Source organism: Molothrus aeneus, chromosome 6 (genome assembly GCF_037042795.1).
Source record: "Molothrus aeneus isolate 106 chromosome 6, BPBGC_Maene_1.0, whole genome shotgun sequence".
In the NCBI taxonomy this organism is placed as follows: Eukaryota; Metazoa; Chordata; class Aves; order Passeriformes; family Icteridae; genus Molothrus; species Molothrus aeneus.
The window spans coordinates 31314914-31334103 of record NC_089651.1 but is presented as its reverse complement, the minus strand read 5'-3'; the positions used below and the strand labels follow the sequence as shown (position 1 = coordinate 31334103).

General features: G+C 35.4%; 2 protein-coding genes across 2 annotated transcripts in view; one reads left to right on the top strand and one right to left on the bottom strand.

The window, feature by feature from the left end:
* Positions 1-19190, top strand: part of CHRM5 (cholinergic receptor muscarinic 5) — a 49408-nt gene that overhangs the window by 6547 nt on the left and 23671 nt on the right. The gene's annotated exons all lie outside the window — the stretch shown is intronic.
* The window catches only part of AVEN (apoptosis and caspase activation inhibitor), an 86481-nt gene that overhangs the window by 55016 nt on the left and 12275 nt on the right, over positions 1-19190 (bottom strand). The window contains exon 2 of the mRNA XM_066552542.1: positions 11290-11473. Coding sequence (XP_066408639.1) covers positions 11290-11473 — 184 coding nt within the window. The remainder of the gene's footprint in view (positions 1-11289; positions 11474-19190) is intronic.

Sequence of the window (19190 nt, the reverse complement as noted above, 5' to 3'; positions counted from 1 at the left end):
AACTCCCTGTCTCTCTTGTCCTGAGGAGCCCAGAACTGGACACAGAACTCCAGGTCAGGCTCTCCAGGGCTGAGCAGAGGGGCAGGATCCCCACCCTTGATCTGTTGGCCACGCTCTTCCTAATGCAGCTCAGGATCCCATGGTCCTTCTTGGCCACAAGGACACACTGCTGGCTCAGGGACAGTTTGCTGTCAGGCCCTTCTCTACAGAGCTGCTTCCCAGCAGCTCAGCCCTGTGCTGGTCAATGGGGTTATTCTTCAAGATCCTGCTGCAGGATCTTACACTTATCTTTGTTGAGTTTCATTAGGTTCCCCTCTGCCCAACTGTCAAGCCTGTCCAGGTCACGCTGGATGGCAGCACAGCACTCTGGAGTATCAGTCACTCCCCACAGTTTGGTATTCTGTCCTTCCATGCAGGTCAGTGATCAGTAAGTTCGAGAAGACCCAGTACCAAGCCATGGGATGCAATGCCAGCTACAGCCCACTAACTAGACTCTATGGCACTGATCACAACCCTCCAAGGTCTGCCATCATGCCAATTCTCAATCCACCTCTCCACTCACTCATCCAGCCTGCATTTCCTGAGTTTAACTCTGAGGATGCTATGGAACACATGTCAAAAGCCATGTCGAAGTCAAAGCAGACATGTTTAAATCAAGACTGACAAGAGCTTTTGACAGCAGCTGTAGTAAGAGATGTGCCTTAAGTCAAACAGTAACTAGTTCACAATTTGCTTTGATGACTGCTCATGTTATTCATAAAAGTTCAGCCAATCACAAAGGGTTTCCTTGGCTTTGTAATCTATGAATTTTAGTGGCTATGCTGGGGTTAGCCTTTCATCTAAGATTTAGAGAACCTTGCCAACTATCTTTCAAGTCAGTAAGGAATTTGAGCTAGAGATAGAAACAAGAGAAAGTTTCCCTTCCTCAATTTTCACCCAAACTTTACTGAAACTGTTTTTTTTAATTATGCTTGCTATTTCATATGTTTTGCAAGTTAAAAATTGAAGGAACTATACTTGATGTTTCCTGGTAATATTTTATCTCTAAAATCTAAAAGCAAATAATGGCAAATATTATTTCATTAACAATTAAATTATATATGTTTTAAAAACATCTTGCAAGGAGAGGAGAAAATGGAATAATTTCTAAATTTAATTGAGACCAGCTCTCAGAACAGAGAGAAAATTGGTTTTTTTAATTCATGCTAAAATTTGGACCATAAATATTCTTTTCCCCTACTGAGCAAGTTTGTAAAAACAGGTCTTTAATTCATACTCCCCATTTTGCATCCCAAATGTGTTGGTTCTACAGTTCACTTCTTCAGATTCCTATAGTCACTGAAGCAGTAGAAAATGGTAGTATGTTAAAATACTTTAAAGAAGAAAAAATTGCAAATAGAAACCCCCAAAAGAACAAAAGACTCTTCTATTACTAAATGAGCAGACAAAAGAAAGTTCACATGCTCTGAAACAGGTAAACTATTCTGAAGCACAGGCACTAAACACAAATAATCACATGGGGTTTTTTGTTGTTGAGTTGGGTTTTTCAAACAAAAAGATAACATGACCAAATCAAACATTTTAGACAGTTTAAAATGCTTTGTCTCTAGTTAAATGTTACTTTACACAGAGATATTTATAAAGACCAATTTTTTTTTGACAAGCTAAACTATGCTTGTAAGGTAAAGATATGAGACCTGATGTTTTCAGATCACATTTCTACAAGTTAATTTAGTCATCTCATATTTGTAGGCAATTTTCCTCTAAGAGGCTAGATTTTTCTTCTGGAAGATTTCTACTCCTCCTTCTTATTCTTCCTCCTCCTTTTTTTATAATCAAATACAAATCAGAGACATAAAATTGTCTGTGAGACAGAAACAGGATACATAAAACTAAGAGTAAGGAAACAATTAATAAGGCATTATGAAAGGAATAACAAAAGAAACATAAAAGGGGCAGACAGAACCATGTGGAGTTACACAAAAGAAAATTTAAAGCAAGAAAGGTTGTAGACACTTATTTGCATTAGAAAATTTACTTGTTGTCAATATTCTAACTGCAAATGTACATTAAGATGAATCAGAAGTAGGCATCTGGATTTAATCCAATTTAACCCAATACACATGCATGCTACCACCCTTACTATTATCAATAGCAAGTCTAGTATTTTACTGATTCTGCAAGATCTTTCCCTTCTCACCAGCTGCTCCATTTCATGTTTTCTGCCAGCTTTTTTGCACCATTCATGCAGTCCAATCAGGCAATGAGATCCATATCTGGTGATGGGCCAAAATCCATAATATCACTGAAGTGTCTTTCAGACTTTTTTCTTCAGAAGAGGGGAGGTGATCTTAGTTTATTATCAAGGCCAGAAACAAAATATAAAGTAATTTCAAATTCTGTCATGCCAAATTCTATCTTCTATCGACTTTTGAAACATTAAGCACACCTAGAAGGAAAAAAACCAAACTAACAAGCCACCCTTGTAAGGAAGTCAGGGAAGAAGTGCTGTTTTCCATTAGAACCACTTTCTGTATTTCCTAGGGCATTGGAAAGTTTACAGTGAACACAGCAAAGAGAGTATCTTTACCTGAATAATATAAATTGTATAGACTTGCTGTCTGGAACTGTTACTCTTACACCCCTAGCACTTTATTTATTAAAAAAAAAAATCTAACTCAGATTACCTCCTATTACCAGTGAACTGTTAATTTATAACACTTGGCTTTCCAAAACTTCCTTTCTGCCAGCATTTTCCCAGCAGAAGGTTAACCAACTGTCTTGAATAAAGGCCACTAGCCTTTATGACACAAAAATCAATAGAATTATATAATGATTTTAAATCATTCCCATCTTGAAATGGTTCTTCCACTGTGCCCCATTTCATAGCAAGCTGATATACAATTTTCAGCGACACATTTTCTGTATATTGAAGCACATATATATATTCAGTCAAAGAAACTCATATTATCACAGACTGTTTCCAGTTAACAGTATAAAAAGAAGAGATCACTTTTATAATCCAAATTATCTGCAGCATATTCAGAAATACCATGCTTTGTAAACTCAGACAATGAGTGTGTACTGTCAAAGGAAGGTCATCTGATTCACATTCCAGTAAAGGTTGAAAATTAGTCAGAATCAAAGAAAATATAATTCTTCCCCACTTGCACCCTATTCTTACCCTCAAACATGAATTTTATTAAAAGAGTTTTTAGTTCACAATTTTACACATGCAAGGGCTTGGTTTGCAAGAAAGGACAACAAAGGAATACAAAGAATTCCCTTGAGGCTGGATTAGACAGTTAATACAACTCTTGTTTTAAAACAAGCTTTGGCAAGGCTCAATATATCTTTGACATTCTTCAGGAAAATTACTCAAATCTAGACAAAAAACAAGCTGTTTCAGGAAAAAAATAATCTTTGAAGTGCTAAGAAGAACCATCTTCTGATACAACACCCATAAACACTGATGATGCCACTTCCCTGATGAGCTGAGAGTGAACAATAAATGGGCAAAAGAACATAGAACAGATGAGGAACTAACAAGTGATTTGGACAAAAATATGAGGCAGGGGAAGGGTAAAGAGAAAGCCTAGACTAGAAGTTGGATGTAGGAACCAGGAATTCTTGAGCAATAGGATGAGACCAAAGAAAAGAACAACCTCAAAATTAATAGGTGTGACTAAAGTACACTAAAACCAAAAGCATTAAAAGAAGAGAAGGACAAGGAGAGTCCAAGCCATCAAGACCAGATTTGAGGAGAAATTTCAGGATTACACATGGAATAAGAAGAAAGGAGGAACTATAAATGAGATTAAGGAAGAAACAGGCACTCCATATCCTTTAGAACACTATCTACTTCACAGCCCTTCTTTGACTCCAAAACTGATGCTTAGAAACAGCACTGTTCCTTGCAAATGAATTTCTGACACAATTTCTAGAACAGGTTTCACCATCTCTTCTGATGGTGGTTCACATGCAGGCTGATCTCAACACTTCTTTGGAACATCAATCAATGAACAAGGAAACATTCCTATCACACTTATTTTGTTTGTTAACAGATACTAGGAACAAATGCACACTTATGAGAAACAGAACAGCAAATGCAGTCTGGTTTCTACAATTAAACTAATCTGCTACATCTGACAGTCTTATCATTTTTACCATAAACAAAAACTTCTAGCTTTAGAAAACTCTGTAGAATTTCTGTTTCTATTTTGTTTCTCTCTCTAATATAAACTGCTGAGAGAGGGAACAAAAATATTACGATTAAAACAAACACAGCTCCTCCAAATCAATCAACATCTTTTAGTATTACCATAGAAGTGATATCTATTAATGTCATTATTGGAAAAGAAACAGTACTTTATCAGTAAGAAAAAAATGTTTCTACTTTAAAAAGTCTACAGTCTAATTCAGGTGATTTAACAGTGGTCAGAATTTAACATAATCAAAATATAAAAAGGAAACCAAAAGAAAAGAAAAATCAAATCAATCAAAAGTCCTACGCAGCAATAATGAAAATAAAAAAGTTTTTAAAAACTCCAAGTAGGGAATGGAACAAAATAAATAAAAAGCAGTAAAAGCAGGAGAAAAGTGAACAAGAATGTCATGGCAATAACACACTGAACTTTGGAAACGAATACTAGAATAAGAAATACCAGAATGACTCTGAATACCAGAGTCATTCAGTTTTGGTGAGGGGATTTCAGTGGCAGAAATGTCAGAGACGATGTGGCAGAAACACAGATGACCAAGAGGAGGCCTAGTCAGGAAGAACAGTTTTAGGGGCTTTGTAAAAACAAAGGAAATTATTAAACTAGAGAAACAATCAGGTGAATAGACATTTTTATCTACATCTTAAACCTACAAATTCAAGTAGTGTACATGAGAACAGCAAGACACGAATGAGAACAAATTGCTCCACATTTAAACAAACTGATTTGTGATTTCATACCAAAATATACTTCAACACAATTCAGCAAAATTCCCATCAATATCAAGTAGCAGCAAAAGATTAAGAACCCAGAGTTAGAGAAGGATATTGGTCAGAAAATCTTTTAAATCCAGAAATCTGGAACTTCACAAATAAATGACTGTACTCAACATGTGAAAAGTTAAAAGAATGGGGAAAAGCTTACCACATTGATTTTAATGGGAATAAAATTTAACCTCTTTAGTCTGTGAATCTTACTCTATTCAATTCTAAATCATAAAGCATCCAAATTTCTCTGAAATACTGAAACCCTTCAGATTTTTTAAATTACTTACCAGTAAATATACAGTATTACCATTGATACTTAAAGCCACATAGCTCTAAGACATCAGAATGTTAAAATGAAGATATGTTATCCTACATTTATATTCAAATCATGGAGTCACGTTATACTTCCACACTTCAATCATAGTTTGGGTTACATTTTAGATAAAACTTAGGAGGGATAAAGGCACATATATGAAAGCATACATAATGAGCAAAGATTACCTATTACAGGAAAACACATATATCAAGAAAATGTAATTAATACTTAAAATCTGGCATGTCTTATTTTTAGTTCAGACAAAAAAAAAAAAAAGAAAAAAAGACAGCTTGGCTTGTCTGATTAGAAAAAAAAAAGAGATGAATTTCTGTAATGTTAGGAACAGTTTAGGAAGAAGCACTGAGCAGATGGAGAACCAGCTTTCACTGATGCCAAGTCCTGTGATTTCAATGCAAATCTTTATTGTGGAAGGGTGTTTTTCTGTTTGTTTGGGACAAGAAAAGGAGTACAGGAGAGACCATTTTTTTATTGATTTCAGATGCCTACAGGTACATAAGCAAGAAGAAGTATCTCTTAGGTCTAGTAACAAGTCCAAAGTTGCAGACAGCCCTGTTGCAAATAAAACATATGCAAATGGGAAAGAGACCACTTGGATATGAACCCTCCACAGATGGGAAATGTTATCTACAAGAGGACCATGAAAAAGGAAATGAAAGTTCTGATGTGCTGAAATGAGGCTAGAAGGAAAAGCAGGATAGGAGAGCATGTCATGGAAACTCAGAGAATGTTTAGGGAGTGAGGTACTGAAAAACAGAGAACATAAAGAAGCAAGTAAAGCACATGCCCTACATATTTATGTCAGGGTCGCACAAACTAGCAATATTTAAGTGACCTGTTACCAACCCTTAATGCAACAGTGCAATCACCTTTCAAAATCAGTAACCTGGCACCTGTATCTTAAAGGTGATGATAAGTGATAAGAAGTAACCAATACTTCTGTGTTACATACAGAGATCATGTCACTTGGGGAACAGTAAGAACATAGAAGTTTTGCATCATTTGAACTTCTTGGCCAATTTCTGGCCAAGAAATAGCTGAGTTGTCAAGCAAGTACCACTGAAAAATGGGACACTGATATATACAGTAATCCCAATCACCCATGAGTTAAGCATTTCCGTAAAGAAAACCAATTTTCAGCTATTCTCTATAATTTTAAAACTCAAAGGATTCTTATTTAGTACTTGAACTCTGTTATTGCCATTCTTTTTGCTTGAGCAGAATTACCATTAAAAAAAAGAAAACTGATTTACTCTTCACTCAAATTTTTATTTTTAAAAAAAAAAACTTGGAAAACTCTCTACTTGAGATAGAAAAGTAAAACCTATTTTTAATGCAAGCCTTGCTCCACAAGTTTATCTGTTCAGGTTTTTCAAGATGGCCAAAGGTCTTTTGTGTACTTCAAATTCTCAAGCATGTACTGACCTTGCAAAAGACAAAAAATCAGCAATGCATTGCAAAAGACATACCAAAATTAAACACAGACCCAAAAGAAAGAGGTGAAAAAAACAGATCAAGTGTTTAGGGAAGAGAATGTAACTGTTGCTTCACAATCCTTATACCTATTGTTCATTATGATTATGCTCCAGTGACTGTTTTGATTTTTATTCTACATTTTTTATTGTATTTAACTTCTAGGTACCTAGAGAAATTATATGTATTATTATTATTATAAATTATATGTATTATTACAATATCAAAACCATTCTCCCAGTTTTATTTGAACTGCACAGCATTTCTCTATCTTAATCTTTAATGCACCAGAATTATTCAGCCATGGCCTAAAAAACAAAATGTGAAAAATTCATGTCCAAATTTATATTTTTTCATCTTGATAATCATCATCTTGCAATCCAAGTATTGTTATTGAGGGTATGTATGTTGGCAATTTTTGGCTGGTTTACTGCTAATGCCTACCACGTTTAAAGAAAAGTAATCAAGTGCCTAGATATGTTTTGATCAGCTCTATAATGATATTTTAAAAATATATATTTTAAAGAATCTATTCACAGCCAAAAATCTGATGAACAACCTTAGTTTACTGTAGGTCACTTAACCCTCATCCTTCAAATAATGAGGGCAGCTCTTCAAACACGGCAAGATTCTGCTCACAAAGTAAGGTTATCCTATCACTTCCACTTCTCTTGCTCTTTATGCTTCAACTGCATTTTTACTAAGTTGATTCAAGACCCATTCCCTGAAGGCTTCACATGGGACTTGTATTTTATATCAGCTAAGCAACATGAAAAAGTTTGTTATATTCAAGACAATTAAAAATACATGCATTTTAAAATGCTGAAAAAAAGAAATATACTTAACAACTTAATCTGAATCCAGGATACCTATTTCACACAGAAATATAATAAGCCCTAACAAAGAAGCTCCATCAGGCCAGTGACATCAGCTGTTATCAAAGGCACCTGGCAGTTCTTAAGACTATTTTCAGCTGCCTTTTGAACTATTCAGTAAGAAATTTTCATGGTCTATTGTCTGCTTCAGGTGGCTTTTCCTTACCTCCTCTTACCATCCCCTTGTAAAGGAACCAGAGAATGACTTGAACATTTTTGTGTGAAAGCACTTGAGACACTGTAACCCCTTTCCCTCCCTGAATCAGTAACTTGAAATCAGACTGCACAATGATTTTGCATGAAAGAGGTATGTTCTGTGCATTTTGTGAAAAATCTGACCTGACTTAGCCAAGTACAAGCTTCTAGAAATCTGAGTTTGTACCTAATTTTTACAAGATCTGCTGAAGCTTAACAACCAGTCACCACATCTACCTCCTCAGTGGTCTTCTGCATGTCATCCCAATGTGCAAGGCAACTGAATTAAACTTCTTCCTACTTTCAGTTTTGAGTGAGAGTCAGATTTTCCACTGTAGAAGTCTGCATTTACCAGGCTTTAGGTAAAACACTGACCACAAATTGTCACCCTGCATATTTCTGCAGCCTCACCTATGGTGACATCCCTAACACAGTTGAAAACAATGGTCTGTCACTTGATATTGTTGAGTAACTTGAGTAGGAATTTGGGGATACTGACAGAGAATGTTGGGAGAAGATGGAAAAAACAGTTTATAATGGAGACCAGAACTGGAAGCTTGAAAGAATAAACTGGAGTTGATTAGAGAATGAAAGAAACTAAGAGGAACATAAGAAGATGTGGTAGTGAATGAAACCAAATGAGCAATGCCAAGCAGAACAACCAAGATTTGGGGATCACTAGGACTGGTAAGAATTCTGCATCTGACAGAATTTGAAAGAATTGGATTTTAATAAATATATTTGGGAGGGAGCTGGCTCACAACAAGAGACTGAAAAAAGATCCACCAACAGAAATCAACAAACAGGAAAAACAACAGAAGGAAGGAAGAGTGAGAAGAATTAGTAGGCAGGCAAGGGCTGATAGCAGAGAAAGAACATGCAGTCAAGAGACAGTCTGGGACTAGTCAGGCCTAAATATCAGATTGAAAAAGCAGAGTCAATGCCACACTAGAGATTGGCATGAAGCAGAGAAAGCTGGAACTATAAGCAAAAACCAAAAAACACAGTGTTTGTCTTCAGAACCTATTGAAAGACATAACATAAAACATCCTAAAGACTCTACATTCTCTGCAAGTATCTACAAACTCTTTTCTCCTCCTGAGACTTCCACTTTCCACCTGCCTCTGCTAACAATAAAAATGTAGCGCAATAATGCATAATTTTATTCCTTTCTTAATTCAAGCAACAGCAATATTTATGCATTAGATTTAAAAGCTCTAATGCTGCTAATTATCAACATGACACCCATACCACATAATACCTCATTTTCTATTTTTAGGTTGATTTTAAGTAAAGAATTACACACAGACGCACTTATAAATTATATTAAACAAATAAGAACCAAAGACTTTTAATTCCTCGGACATCACCAATTAATCCATTTAACTTCGTCACCAGCATTAATTCTGTCTTTATTACATTATCCCAAATGATTTTTTCTATGCTATCTCATTCAATTAACAGCATATTTTCTGGGATAAGACAAGTTTTATCTTGAAGGATGACACTCTCTTTAGGACCCTGCATTCAATATTATAGAACCTAACTGTTACATAGGAGAACAGGTTTTTAATCTGAGCCTTTGCTAAAGAATTCTTAACTGGCTGTATTAATTACATAGTTGTGCATTAATAGTAAATAACAAGATTTTAAGAGTTTTTAAAGGTTTGGCATTAATGAAAAATTGGAAATTTAACTCCATTCCCTCTCCTGTACTCCCTAACTGCTTGTTGCAATTAAATTGAATTTATTCTGTATCTTCAGAATGCTGAACAGTAATATACTAACAACAGCAATTATCAAATAAAGCAGATGTGTGTGCTTCTTCTCAGACCACTACAAATAAATGACTGTATTCCCAGTTTTTACGCATCAACCAAAGAAGCTAAAGAACAAAGAACACTGCTGAGACAAATTGCTTTTTTATGTCACTCCAAGAAATCTGCATTACTGTTTAGAGGTACTTTTTTCTTCCTCCAAAAGAAAGTACTTTATTCCACTGCAGTTTCTTATCGATTTATTTCACTCTAGAGAACAGTAACAATATATCCTAAAATAAAGCACTCTCTAAATCAAAGATTTAGAATTAAGAAATAGGATGAATATATGAACACTACCTTCCAATGTTATTATTTGAGGCATTAAGAGAATCTAAAGAGTGAAATAAATGGGGAGGTAATATATGTGTTGAAGTATAACTCATGAAAAATACAAATTAAAAGAGCTAAAACATATTTTCTTATATCCTCAGTTCAAAAGTACTATTCTTCAGAACATTTTAAAGACATTCTGTAGGCTAACTATTGAGTTATTAAAAAGCTGAACCATGGAGACATGGCAGCTCAGGACAGGTCTCTTGCTTTAAAAAGTTTTGAATTACTATATCTACTTTGCTCCCCAGACTCTGTTAGATACACATTTCTGAGATCCATACTATGTGCCTTGACTACACCATTGTTTTCCGTGCAACACAAGATTCCGAGAAGTTAATACACATTTCACAACACTGTGATTAAAACCTGACAGCTTAGGTCCAAGTTTACAATGTACATGTGAAACAGAACTTCAGAAATTGATTCTTGCACAAAGAAACAAATCTCTGTTCTTTGTTTCTTTATGTAGCTAACTTCTAACTTACCCTACCAAGCTGCGGCTGAAAAATCCAATTATTTAGATTTGAGAGATTGCAGAATTTCCAAGGTACTACAAAAACGGCCATAATACATTGTTTGCAGCTTTTTACTGAATGGTATTCCAACACAATGGCATATTAAGAGTTTCTAAAATAATTTTAGGTGTAATGGTTGTTACACTAAAACCATTTTACACTGGTTTTAGTGTAACAACCCCATACTATTAACAAATGGCTGAATAACCCCAGCATCTAGTACAGACTGTCCCTCCACCTTCTCCTTTATTATCTCCTCTAAACAGGGGAAAACAACTGGTCATTATTTTCAAGGAGAGCAACACTTGCTATTCATGCACACATTTCTACAGTGCTGATCACAAATCTCTGTTGAAACAAACAAGAGCAAGCAGCTGCCTGTCTGTTGTGTTTTGTCAAACCAGCAACTTTTTTTTGTTTCCTGGAAAACTACCCAATAACCAAGATCAGCAAGAATAAGCTCAATGTTACTGGATGCTGCACACACTCAGACCCATCTTTTGACCAGAAGGCCATAAATGCACTAGCCAGCATCCCTCTCTTACTCCCCATCTGTCACAGCTCCGTGCAGCCTGTATGCTATGAGGCTGCACCCATGGAGAATTTCAACACTCTAAAATACATAAATGGCAGACTTACTGAGGCAGACAGGAATGGTATTCTAGCATGGAGTTTCATCATCAACGACAACAGCCAGAAAAGTAGCCATGTCTCAAAATAAAAAACTAAAAAGCCCTACAGATTGGAAAAAGCTTACCTGCTGAGCTAAGCAAAACACTGAAGTCTGTTCCTCTCTGTGACTCCCCAACTTCATTCTGTCCCTCTTTTTCTGTATCCTCATAGCGGCTCCAGTTAGAAAATACCTTTCTTCTTGAATAGCATTTCACTTCTTCCTTCCCTTCTTCATGTAGTGATTCAGTATCATCATCATCCTCCTCCACCTGTGACAATCAAATGGACAGTTAAGCCATTGCAACTTAACAGCATTTTGTTCTGCATTTCAAAAATCATTCATGCAAACAATACCAACCACAGAAATAAAACCCAGAAAGACAAATCCATCTGGATGCCCACATACATTTCAGCTGGTGAACTTACTATCTTTGTGAACTGTATGTAATTCATCAAGAATGTAACTAAAAGTATTGAGTAAAGCTTCAGCTCCTACACGGGATCAAGCAGTGACACTGATACAACTTCCACTACTTTCCCTTCTATTCTGAAAATTCATAATGACTTCAAAATAGCCTTCTTCCTAAAACTGAGAGCAATGGATAGGGAGTGGAACTAAGAATTGAAACCAAGAGTCTCTGTCTCTGTCCAAGTGTTGCAGTGATACAGGTTTTAACTGAAAGAAACAATGTTTGTACAGTTGAATAGGAAAAGATAGATTCTGCAAAAAAACTTTGAAAATGGTGATTTATGTAAGAATTTCCATTATAACCAACTATAGAGTCAAGTAATATGGAAAAATTAATCAAATTTAATTTCCTTCATGAAAGCTATTTTATGGAAATAGAAATGAAAAAAATTAAATACACTGCTAGCAGTCAACCTACTAATCTTAATCTCTTAAAAAGTCCTAGGGTCAAAAGTAGAACTTATTGTAGAGTCAAGATAAAAGCAAAATAGGCATTTGCCACAAGTACTCAACAGCTGTGGAAAACTATCCCCTGTCTTGAATTCTATGTATGCAGCTCCCCCGGAGCTTGGGTTTTAGTTGACTGTTGCTTCACAAAAAGAAATATTTGCTTCCTGGAGGGAGGAGCACTCAACAGGCAAGAGATTAAATCTGTCACAATTACACAAATGCACTCTCAGGTGTCAAACATGACAAAAAGGAAAATATTCTATGCATTCTCACTGGTTCTGTGCAATTTTCAGGTAAATTCTCTTTTCTTTGTATTCATTGTATTCATCAGATAAATACACTAAAATGGTTGTTGTAGGTAAACAGTTGGTTATGTGAACAAGTAGATGAAGTGACAATTACATTACTGGAAACTGAGGCAGAGCCATAATTCCCATACAAAAAAAAAACAACAACAACAACAAAACAAAAAACCACAAACCCAACTTAATACTTCTCTATTCTTCTCCATGAAATTAATGATTTGCTATAATCCAGCAAACCTAGAGAAATTCAGTGCCCAAAATAACTTGGAGCTGATACAATTCACAGGTCAAAGCAAGAACAGTGCTACAAAGATAGATCAGTTTTGTACTTTATTTTTAAGAAAAGAGCAGAATCATCTTAAGCAACTATAACATTATAGACAATTACTTCTTATAGACTTGTTTGCAGAATTCCTTTCAGCTTTAAACATAAAATACCCAGGAGTACCACTCCCATAGTTCAACAAGCTTCCAGATACAAATGTTTTCTCTTAAGCCAGATTAAATTCTTTTTCACTTTCTGTTATCAGCTGCATATGCTATACAGTGCACCTCAAGAAAATTTCCCTTCTTAGAAGTGAAATAGTTAACTTCAAGAAATAAACCACAAATTCTCAGGAGCATTAACAGCAGCTGTGCAACCTGGTTCTGCAAGTACTGTCCTGAAGCTTACTGTCCAAACAAGTAAACTTCAAATAAAAACCTGCTTCCATTTCCAATAAATATTTAATGGAAAATCTTACATGATGCACCACCAAACTACAAAACAAAACTGCAAATAATCACAATTGAATAGTCAACATTCAATTAATTTAAAGATGTGTTAAAATTTTCAAATACATTAAAAACTTATTAGTGAAACTTCAGAAAATCGTTTGCTTCTACCATCTCACATGACAGCTACCAAGTAAGAACCCCAGGAACTCAGAAACATACACCTTAATCACCTTTCTCTGAGCAGCCTATTCAGCTACACCATATGCTACTAACATTGTCACCCCACCTTACTGAATATGAGTCGTAATCAGTACAGAGCAAACATCTGTCCTATGTGTAATGAAATAAACTACCCTCTTGCCACATTGTCAAATCACAAAAGATACAAGCTGAAACAAATTCTAGAAGCCAACTCAGATATAACCTTTAAAAAGTATTACTCATGTAAGGAGAAAAACATAGGCCTTTAAATAGTATTAAGCTATCTACATGTTATTGCTCAGTGTTCTAACACCACATGATACCACAGGAGGTATAGCATCTATCTGCTGTGCCTCAGTTCCAGACAGTAATGCATCGCCATTTGCACATTTCATTGAAATTTTCCAAGTGTGCCAAGCATGCAAAAATCCAGCTGAACAAAACCAGGAAACCTTCAGAATATTTTGCATATCAGAAGAATGAAAAAAAAAGTGTGCAATATTCCACCTAAACACTAAAGCACTCAAACAACAGGGAAAGGGCTAAGCTCCCCTGCAGAGGAACCTTCATAATTTGTGGTCTTCTGCCAAGCAATGCATTTTTATCCTTTATGAGAGCCTGTGACTGCACTTTTCTTCTAAAGGAAAGCTAAGTGCATAGTACAAATGACCACAGTCTAACAGAGAAAAAAATACTTTAGTACACTAATTTTACATACAGGGTTGGGGACAGTATGGTATTGAGAAAATATCAGAAAGTGGGCTTTTTGTTTGACTTTTCTTACAGATAAGAACACATTGATGCACGTGGTTCAGGAATGAAGGTGTTTAAATGAAGTCAACATTGCTCTAAACAAGTAATTTCCCCTGGGGTCATCCTTCTGCACTTTCCTGGATCCCAGAGTGGTTTGGATCAAAGTACGCAATGGAGAAAGTGCAACAGTGACCTCTTGCATCCCACTTCAATTACTCAACCACTATTCACTGAAAGTGCAATCAGTCCTGGCATGTTAAGTACATGTGTCCAAGCACTCAACAAGAATTGTTGGGCTCACAGCCCTTTTACAAAACAAAACTCAAAGTGCATTAAAAGTCAGGGCTTCCATTAAGACTTTCTAAAACTGTACTTACTATCCTTAGGAAGCCACAGGAGCTAGAGCTTATAGCCTTCTTCCTGTTCAATTCTGGTTACACTGAAGGAAAAAATTGGAAATCTTCATCTTTGTCAGTACTTGGAATACTGTACTTATTCTACAGTAACAGAATCATCAGACATTCAGTTTACCTTTCTTTGGACCACCTGCTGTTCCCTATCATGTAGGGAACATGCATTACTAGATTTTCATTCTTATTTATTTTGCAGCATTCCTCCCAGTTATCTTCCCAATATGTCACTTTACAGTATGTAAACTTCATTTGAGCTTTTTTGTTAATCTCTTAGAAAGAGCATAGCTATTTGACTTCTTCACTTCCTTCCCAAATTATCTTTAGAAACTCTTCAAAATTATATTGATCAAGTGCTACTTTATCTCTGTATTACTGTTTTGAATTACAGCTACAACATATTCACATTTCCTTAATCTTTTCCATTCTTTATTATGGACACTCACCCACAATACCTCAGACATCATATATATCCACTCAGTCACAAAAAACAGTCAGTGCCATACGGGGATCCCTGCATATTCATGGACACCCATAACCACTGTCTATTCCCTACATTTGCTGCTCTCACAACAAGCAACAGCACACACCAATTCCTTAAATAAACTTCTGTCTTGATTCCCTCTTCCCTTCATAGAAACTGCTGTACAGCTGTGGTCAAGTGCAAGGACATTCAAGCTTACCAAGATGTCTCAATCCCATTTTCTCTTCTCATCAGGGTAAAAGGCCAGCAAGAAAAAATTAAAATATTGTCTGGGTTGAATCTGATCCAGATTATCAGCTGCATCATGAATGAGCACATATCTTTTTTTTTCTTATTTATTTTTAAAATACTAAGGTGTATATGCAGAGACAATCTTTTGGTTGTCATTCTAACTTTGGCAGCATCTGTTAAGGCCAAATTTTCACAGAAGGGACTTCTAAGTCAAAGGGTCAAAAAAACGTTTATAATTAAGCAGCAAAGCCATTCACGATGTCTACACCTTAAATTGTTTCACAGAATAGAAGTCTGTATATGGAGACTTGTATGCATGTAAATTAGTAAAACAGTTTGGCTGATATTGAGTTCTTAGTGGTTCCTCTGGGCAGACCAAAGTGGAAATGTTAAAGACTGTTACTCTTTAATGTTAGAGACACTCACTCATTAATGACTTAAATTACTCTTGGAAAGACATACTTGCTTCAAATTTCATGGTTCAAAGTTTTTGGTACTGTAACCAAACAGGAGCAATGGGATTACACCAGGAATTATTTTAGTATATTACAGATACAACACAATCTCAAAAAGAATTCCTTTTTTTAGCAACAGTGCTCATTACATGCACTTTATTTATATTTAAAACTAAAAAGGTACAGGAGAATTCCCTGACAGCTTAATTTATGTATTACTATGATTGATAGGCTAATACCTCATGACAGTTATATACAGCATAAAAATCTTCAAAAGTTTTCTTATTTTATACATTTAACTAATTAAAACCCCTATACATATATATATATATATATATATATATATATATCCCCCTTTTTGTAAGTAATTACTTGACAAAGGAATGCATCATCTGGTTTATTGTGGTGGAAATTTAACAGACTCTGTAAATAATGAACTGCATGGTATACTAAAGAAAAACAGACTACATTCAGAACAATGGCAAATGGAAGCAGAACTTGCTGTTCAGCTGGATCAAAACCCCATCTCCTAAAATATTCTTTGTACTCTAAATTTTTAACATGATCAAGCACCAGGGCTACAAGGTGTCCCGCATCTTCCTCACAAACCATTAACATTTCCACTAAAGCCATATTCTGTACAAATCTTATGCCTCACTGAATTGAAATGAGAACTATTAGGAGCTAAATATCTCCTTTAGATTCACTGAGATAAGGAAAAAGAAAAAGCCCCAAAGGCAAACAGCTTGGTTATTTTGTTTGTAACAACCGATTTAAATGGCAGACCACCTTCTCTTTCAAAGGCCTAGAAAAGAATCCATAAATCCTGATGCTCACCCTTCACTACCCTCTCAGAAGAATCTCCATGACCTGCTAGTACATGATTAGCACATGGTCCTTTGAATGAGAGCCTTACAGGGACAAAATGAACCAATCTAATACATGCTGCTCAAATTTCATACTGTAGCTTTCAGAGACCCAGTTTGAAAACTGTTGACTTGTAGATAAATTAAACTTAATAACCATGCACTGTAGGTTAGCAAGACTTTGTTCTTGGCAAAGCCTGCCAAGTAATTATTTATTTCAGAAAGTGCATATTTCAGAGTGCTGCTCATTAGATACAGGATTTTCCAAACTACAAAGCCACTAGCTAAAATTTCACTCTACTGATTTAGATTAAAACTCCAAACTGAAGGATACTTGATGGGGTATGTTGTGAGAACAGTATCATTATAAATTCAGTACTCATTCTGCACTAACTGGAAAATTTGGTAGAGTATCAACAAGTTGCATTAATTGCAGAAGTAGCCCTCTGCCTCTTTTCCCCAAGGCTGTCCCATGCTGTGAACAAAGAGACTGTAGGAAGTTTGTCCAGCTGCTGTCTATAGATAATGAGACTTTTGATTTTCTAAACTTGCCACACTAATACATTTCCACCAACAGAAATTCAACTGTATTTTTTCTTTAACTCAGTGGAAATGATTTTATGAAAGTTACTGGCAACTATGTAAACCTATCAAGCAATTCATACAAAATTATCATATGGACCAGCATAAAACCTGGCAGCTCTTCTACCTTCAAATTGTCAGTAACTTTAAAAAGCTGATTTTTTGTCTTACAAACATCAGTCAAAAATATGAGTGCAAACATAAAATAGGAGCCTTTGTCTTGACAGAAATAAAAGGTTTCAAGAAAACCTTACAAAGCACATTGCCAGAAAGGTTACAGCATTTTCAGTAAGATTACTGATTATTCCTAAGTATAGGCTGTGCTTGGCAAAAACCAGAAGTTTATATATTGCATACATATGGATCCACATATGTGAATGTTGCATGTCTTATTTTGAAACCAAGTTACACTTTGTATTCTGGAGTGGTAAAGGAAATCTTCTGGAGAAAGATAATTGTTTTTACCAAATCTGCTGTTCCTAAAAAGAAGTTTCCTAAACTGCATTAGAGACTGACAATATCCTGAAACTGTTTCAATTCTTACGTGTTAATGTCACAGTATTGAGTAATCCAAATTGAAAGGGATTGCAAGAGGTCATCTTGTCCAAATGCCTACTCAAAAGAAGGTCAAAACTGAAATCAGACCATGTAGGTTGGGGCTTTGTCTACTCAGGGCTTGAAAACCTCCAGCAGTCTACTTAATCCTTGGTATTTCATTTTGCTGTTTTATTCCAGCACTTCTAAAATTGCAAAAGCAGTTGTAGTAACAGCTTTAACAAGAACTTGTAAGGAACACACATGAGGAGTTCTGTAACATCAAGAAAGCAAAATTTATTGAGGGGAAATATTCACCTCAACCCTTAATTAAGTGATGTTTTAAAGGATATTGCTATTTTACTAGTTTTCATGAGGCAATGGGTAAGAGAGGCTCTCTCAATAATTTCTGTTATAAACTTCTACATATTGAAAAGCTTTGTAGTTCTGCAACTGTATAAATGACGAAGTAAAAGCGCAACAAATTATGTAAAAAGCTCAGTTAAAACATCCATCTGCAGAACAGAGAAAAATTTGATTTTAACTCACAGAGTTTATTACATAAACTAGGAACAAAGTCTGCTCAAAAGAGCAAGGTATGCAGAAGACCTTAGTTATATTAACAAGTCTAATGTTTATTTAACAAACCCTACATGCACACAGCTTTAGAACAAAGGCAACAAAAATCCAGCAACTGTACCAAGATCAAAAACAACAAGAAGAAGCTTCAGAGTTTCTCATGCAAGGAGAGGTACAGGACAAAGTTTGTCAACAGATCTATTTTTTGCCACAATGAAAATAGAAAAAAAAAAAAAACAAAAAACAACCCCCAAAAAAACCACTCAAAAGATGTCTGCTCTGCTATATTACACATGAAAGGAAACTTCCAAAGTTTACATTTTAATAACAACAAAAAAATCACCTACCTTTAAATTCAAAAATATTTGATAAGAGTTACTAACAAGTTAAAAGTTTAGGGCTTTTTAAAATGCACCTATTTTGTAAAAAAGAAAGCACATAGGAGTAAAACATTATTTCTCTATGTATTTCAAAATATAGAAATAGCTTAGTGATATTCACCTACACTGTTCTATTTTCAATTGCTATAGCATTAAAGAAGAAAAAATTTTGCAAGACACCAAACAGAACAGGATTGTTTGAAATGGTATCCCTAAACTGATGGAAACTTAATCAATAGTTTCCTTCTCTCTTCTACCTCTAACCTTCTGCCAGCTTCAGTTCCTTTGTTATTTCACAGCACTATCAGACAAGCACAAATAATGGTTAGATAGGCTGGAAGCATGCCATGAAACATGGGAACTGGGAGGCAGGTCCTTCCTTCATATCTGGCAGCAATTATCTGCTAGATTGTCTAAGTGTACTCATAAGCCATATCCTTGGTTTTAATTTCCTGCAATGTTGAACTCCTTTTTCTAAAATAAATTTTGTTTTCTCTTCCCAGTAAAGACTTACAGATTCTCCACTACTAGTCCTACTCACATAATACATGTGGACACAGGGGTGTCCTT